Raw genomic sequence first — 6,000 nt, 5'->3', positions numbered from 1 at the left:
TTAGAGAAAAGAGGAGCTGAAGAGGCCCAGCGGCGGGTTCAGGCCCGGGGCCTTGGCCTTGCTGAGGCTGCGCTCCTGCAGGCGGCCTCGTCTGTCTTCCCGAGTGCCCAGGTTGTCCCCTCTGTCCACGGCAGGGGGTTGGCCTACGGGGTCACGCCTGGGGGCCCAGGATGGGCCTGATGTGACATGTGCCCCTCCAGGCTCCACGGGGTGCCTTGGAGTCTGTCCCCGCAGGGACAGGGCCAGTCTCTGCTTCCTGATGTCCAGGGCAGCCCAGAGAGGACGGGCAGGTGGGGAACCCAGGGCCCGCTCCATTCTGAAGGCTCCGAAGCCTGTAGCCCTGCTTCTGAGGCATCTTTAGAGACATGAAAGACCCCAGTGGCGGTCACATGGAGATGACCTCCTGGACCAGTGTGCCCTGCCCAGGCCTCACCTCAGGGCCCCTGTGGGACTGGGGTTGCAGGACGATTCCGTCAAGCAGGGACCTCATGTGGGAGGGGATCCCAGCAGGCTGTGTCACCTGGGTCACCGACACTGTCTGGGGGCAGGTGAACGCCTGTGGCGATGTGGCAGGACTCTTGCTGACCCACTTCTCAGCACACGTCCGAGTTAAGCCACCATGGTCTACTGGAAAACCACCGTGTGCTAGGAGCTCAAGAAAGCCCCAGGCGGTTTCCAGCTGCCTGCTTTCTGCCCCAGTCACGTCGCGGGGGAGCTCTGCCCTGCCTCAGCCCGCGTGCTGGCCTGTCTTGGGTGGAGCTGAGGTCCTAGGCGGGGCCCTCTCCCCTCTGTAGTCTGTGGCACCATCTTGAGGTGCCCGGGAGGTGGGAGCCCCCAGGCCTGGGCACCTGCGGGCGGGTCTGCTCCGAGTTGCCCAGTCAGAGGCCGATGGGATCCTCCCCAGTCCCAGATCCCTCGGCCGAGGCAGCAAGTGGCCTGAGCCTGGGGTTTTGTGTTCTAAGACAGGAGCTGGGTATCTGCCTGCCTCTGGGCCACTGCCCGGGGTGTCCAGAGATGAGTGCCCGAGGGTCCAGGCCCGAGAGCCGCCTCCAGGTTCCCACAGACACCAGGAGCCTGTCTGGGCAGAAGCACAGCTCGGGGCAGAGCTGGTCTTGAACTTGAAGCTGACATCTCTCAAGCCACTGCTGAGCTCTTTGGGGGCTGGTCAGGGTCAGAGGCCCCACGTTGGGCGAAGCGGGGGAAGTGGGCGTGCCCCACCCAGTGTTCTGGGAAAGGTGGAGGGCTGCCTTCTCCCCTGCCCACTGCCTGCACATCTCAGCCCCTCCTCCCTTGGCTTCCTCTCCAGGGGGCACCTCTGTGTCCTCCCTGCTGAGCAGAAGCGGGGAGCTGCAGCAGGTGCTGGGGAGTTCCGGCCTGACCCACGTCCAGCCAATGGTCATGTGGCCTTGATCTAGAAGTAGAGCTCCCTACCCCCAAGCCAGGTGCCTGAAGGGCTGCCACAGGAATGGCTCACTCTGACACACTGAGGTCTGACACACCACCAGTGCTCAGGCACCCACCAGAGTGTTTCCACGTGGAAAACCCTCTTTTCCTGAATATCTACCTTTGTGTGGAGTAAGTAAAAACAGTGTCTCCTCTGCTGATTTAAATATTTCTTAAACTACAAAGATCTCAGATTCACAGGCACTTTGAATATCCCCCGGAAGCTGCCAGGGAGCAGACTGGTCGAATGACACGTGGCTTTCTTTTTGATGCTGAGAAGGGACCTGGAGCCCCCACAGCTGAAGCAGGTCCCTCTGTGCCCATTTCCAAGTTCCGACTCCGTTGGGAGCTTCTGCCAGGAGCAGCACCACGGGACAGGAGAGCCAGGCTGCCGGCTGGGCACACAAGGCTCCCTGAGCAGGGCTGGGGCTGCCCGGCCTCCTGCCCCATCACCTCTCAGGTCCTCTGTGGGGGTGTGGCGTGGACGCCGCCCAGCAGCCGAGAGGCACACCTGCTGGCCTCCACGGAGTTCACTGCTGCCTGCACCCAGCCACAGCTCGCAGAAGAGTCCTGGGCCGGCATGACACAGCACTACTCTCTGCCCAGAGGAGCCTGCTGAGGGTCTCTGGGGGCTTCCCCTCAGGGCCTGGGCAAACTTCTTAACAGCCTCTGACAGCCAGGCAGAGTAGAGGGGCAGAATGAGGCTCCCTCCCTCCTCACTCTAGCTGTCGGTCTGTGTGACTCACGACACTCGCTGACTCCTGGCTGATTTAAGTGCCGTATGATCTTGCAGTGGACAGACAGGGCCTGCCACCCACCTGGGCCAGGGCTGCCACCATGGGACAGGGCGGCTCTGTCAGCTTTGGGTTCTCCCTGCCTGGCGCCAGAGTCCTTGAGGGCATTCCAGGGGCCCAAGACGGGAGCAGCCCCGGGCAGGCAGCCTGGTCCTTGTGCTGCATGTGGGAATCACTGGACCGGTTTGTGCCCCAGAGATACTGGAAATGTACAGCTTACAGCATGAGAGGAGCCATTGGCAGAGGACAAGTCACACTGACCAGTGCTAATGGGAAGCTAGTGAAAGATCCAACAGCGAGCTGAGTGGCAGGCCTAGCCCAGCAGCCTCGGCCTTCACAGCAGAGTCCCATGGGACTGTCCCTTGCAGTCACAGGCTGGGAAAGCAGGCAGCTTCAGAACAGCTTCCAATTTCACACTGCAATGCCCCTCGTGGCCAGTGAGTCATGGGGACTGGAATCTGAGTCACTTCCAGCCACCTGCCATGGGGACGGGCCTGCAGTTCCTGGACGCGGAGGTTCTGTGGCCTCTGGACAGGGTGTGGTGCTGGCCTGGCAGGACTGCGGGCTCTGGGCCCTGGTGGTGGAAATGCTTTGCACGCGCTTCCCCGTGTTTACAGAGCAGAGGGTGGGACCCAGCCTGTGGCTGAGCGATGAGGGCCTGGCCACAGGGGTCTGGCCAGAGCAGTAGCCTGAAGTGGGAAGGGTGCACTGTGGGAAGGGGTGTCCAGCTGAGGCGGAGGCCTAGGTCCCAGAGGCAGGAGAACTTCCGCAGTCTGCAGGACTAGAAGTGCTTGCGGCCATAGGCCCCCCGACACGAGGAGAGCTCTGTGGCTGTCTGAGCCTCTGTCTGCACTGTGCCACCCTCTCATGGGGCACACAGGCATCGGCCTCCCAGCCGTGGCCCTCAGCAGCCTGGGCCCTCAGCATCTCTGCTTGGAGCCTCCTCTGGGTCCGTCAGGGCTGCAGGGCCCAGCCACCCAGGGTCTGCGGCAGGGCTCACTGCCTGACCAGCCAGGCCTGGCTGAGGTGGGTGTGTTGTGGTCGCTGTACTTCCTGGTCCAGCTGCTCCCTCAGGGTGGCCACCTGCAGACAGGCAGGGACTCAGTCAGGTAGGGGCCCCAGGTGCAGGGCACAGAGAATTCTGTGCAGCCAGGCTGGGCTGGGAGGCCACGGTCCATGGCTCCCAAGGAGAGGAGGTGTGTGTGGGAGAGAAACACCAGGGAACAAGGGCACTCTCAAATGGCAGAGGGTGCCAGGGTCCCCCTAAGGACACCCACTCCAGTGATGGACCCCCTTCTGCTCAGGCCTTGACAATGCTGGGAATGATAGGGCAGGGGCTTTCCTATAAAGTGAGCAAATATGGCTGGTCAGCCCCCTTCACTTGGGGATGACCCTGGGCAGTCATTTGCTCTCTGGTTCTCAGTGTCCTTGTGGAAAGTGAGAGGTGGACCACATGGCCCTCGGCTCCTGGCAGCTCTGGGCTCTGCAGCAGGCAGTTTGGCCCACAGGCGTGCTGCACAGGCACAGGAGGGTGTGGTGTGCCATGCAGGTGTGTGTACGAGAACCTGCCACACTCCCATCCACCGAGTATGGGTGCTCTGCTGTTCTTCCTGCTGACCCTGGAGGTCAGTGCAGGGCTGCCTCTGCCCAACCTGCATGGCAGGCCCAGTCCTGGCCCTGAACACAGGACCAGCCAGTCTGGGGTCACCTCCGACAGAAACCATCCTCGACCCCACTTTGTAGACAGGATGACAGCGGCCCAGAGAGGGTAGTGACCTTCCCTGGAATCCACAGTCCCCCTCTCAGGGATGGGTGGGGTCAACCACAGCTCGGCCTCTTGAGAAGGTGGAAGGACAGAGCTGTGGAGTGGAGGCTTCACGTGGAGGCCATGTGGTCACCCCTGCGGGGTGCTGCTACCAGATCCTCTCCTCCCATCCTTCCACGCTCCAGGAGGCTGGGCCATGCCCCACCTGCTCAGCCAGCAGCTTCACCTGTTGTTGGTGGGTCTCTTCGGGGGATTCCAGGGCCTCTGTGGCCGGGAGCTGGGCCCCAGGCAGCCTCTCTGCCTCCATAGCTGGCTCCTGCAGCTGCAGTTCAGCCACCTGGGCCTGCAGGGAGGACATGGGTGCTGCGTCTGCCTGCTGGAGGGCTGCCCGAATCCAGAGACAAGGCCTGATGGGGGTCCCACCCTTCCTTCAGGGCCTTGGTGGGCCTCTCTGTCCTGCGCAGGGTGCTGGCCCTGGCCCAGGACCCCAGCAGACTTGGTGTAGCACACATTCAGCCCACGAGTCTGGGGTCCTGACCACTGGCTCGGCCTCAGGGCAGCCCAGTCTCCTCTTGGCCAGGTGGCAGGTCCTAAGGGCATCCAAGGTTGAGGGATGGGGAGGTGGGAGGGGAGGCTCAAGGCCCCAGGGTCCACATGGGTGTCAGGTCCTGGGCCTGGGCCCTGCCCGCTCGGTAATGCCAGGCTTGGCTCACAGGAGCCCACACTGGTCGCAGCCTTCCCAAGGGGACTTTTGATACCTCAGGAGAGCAGGGGACCTAGAAAGGACACTGGCGGGGCCCCTGGAGCCTTGGGTTCTGGCTCCAGCTCTGTCTGGGACCTCGGTATGATCCAGGTGGCCCCACTGTGGTCTGGGTTTCGACTCTGCCTCTGTCATGTGCAGCTTTCCCGCACGGGCGCATCCAGTGCCTCCAGGCAAGAGACGGGCACGGAGCCCAGCCCAGGTTCACCCCAAGGCTGCAGTGCACAGGACCCCAATGATGCAGCTCACCTGCTGCTGCTGGTTCTGCCTTAGGGTCCAGTCTAGCTCCCGGTGCAGGCTGAGCAGGGACTGCTGCAGCTTCTGCTTCTCGGCCCCCAGCCTTGCCACGTCCCTCTCCCTCCTCAGTGTCTCCCACACTGTCTGCAGGGGGAGGGTGCAGAGCTGGTGGTAGGGTGTAGTGGCCTCCTGGTGGGGATGTGAGGTCAGGCCACTTTCCCTTGGGGGAGCAGGAGGACACCTCTGGCCAGGGCACTGTTCCCCACCTCTGTCACCACTGACATCTGTAGCCAGAGTAGCTGAGAACAGGGCCCAGTCCCCCTGCTGCTGAGTCCCTGTTGAAACCTCTGCTAAGGTGGCATCCTCGGACCTCTGTCCCGGTTCCTTCACCCAGGCCTCCTGGGCTGGGGTCCTCACATACCCATGGCCTCTGTAGGCACTTGACCCAGAGGGCCACTCAGGTACCCCCTGGACCTGGGGCACAAACCTCAGCACCCCCATCCCAGGCTGCCGTCTCTTGGGCTGCAGCTGCCCCAGCAGAGGCCTCTTGGCCACCCACGTGGGAGTGGGCAGGAGGCACTCCTGCAGGTTGGGGGTCAGGAGTCATTTTCCATATGAAGGTGGGTGGGCCACTCTGCCCCGTGGAGTCTAGGAATTCTCTCACTGGGTGGGAGGGCAGCAGCAGAGGGCCCTGGACACCCTCCTGGTACTGCTCTGAAGGAAGGGATCCCGTGATGTTGCTCCCCAAAGCCCTGACCTCAAACGCTTGCTGGGCCAGGACAGGGCAGGAGTGGAGGGGACAGGTCCACTGCTCCTGCAGGACTGCCTGCTGGCCCACATGCCTGGCAGGGGCCAGCAGCATGGAGGGCCCACCCAGCCCTGGCAGGGGTCCCAGGCCCTCCCTTCAGTGTGGGGCAGAGTTGGGGGTGGAGCTGGGGGTCTCTCAAGGACCCTGGGATGGGGGGTGGTCTGCCAGAGGGCAGTAGCTAAAGCTCTGTACA

General features: G+C 63.0%; 1 protein-coding gene across 1 annotated transcript in view; it reads right to left on the bottom strand.

Annotated features, from left to right (window-relative positions):
* Crocc2 (ciliary rootlet coiled-coil, rootletin family member 2) overlaps positions 1 to 6,000 on the bottom strand; it is a 61,781-nt gene continuing 55,781 nt past the window's right edge. Inside the window, exons 31-33 of the mRNA XM_077795296.1 lie at positions 5,012 to 5,143; positions 3,238 to 3,320; positions 1 to 157 (exon numbers count right to left, since the gene is read on the bottom strand). Of these exons, the coding sequence (XP_077651422.1) occupies positions 1 to 157; positions 3,238 to 3,320; positions 5,012 to 5,143 (372 nt within the window). The remainder of the gene's footprint in view (positions 158 to 3,237; positions 3,321 to 5,011; positions 5,144 to 6,000) is intronic.

Source organism: Urocitellus parryii, chromosome 1 (assembly GCF_045843805.1).
Source record: "Urocitellus parryii isolate mUroPar1 chromosome 1, mUroPar1.hap1, whole genome shotgun sequence".
Lineage (NCBI taxonomy): Eukaryota > Metazoa > Chordata > Mammalia > Rodentia > Sciuridae > Urocitellus > Urocitellus parryii.
Note: the sequence above shows the minus strand (reverse complement) of the source record. Positions and strands in the feature narration are given on the sequence as shown.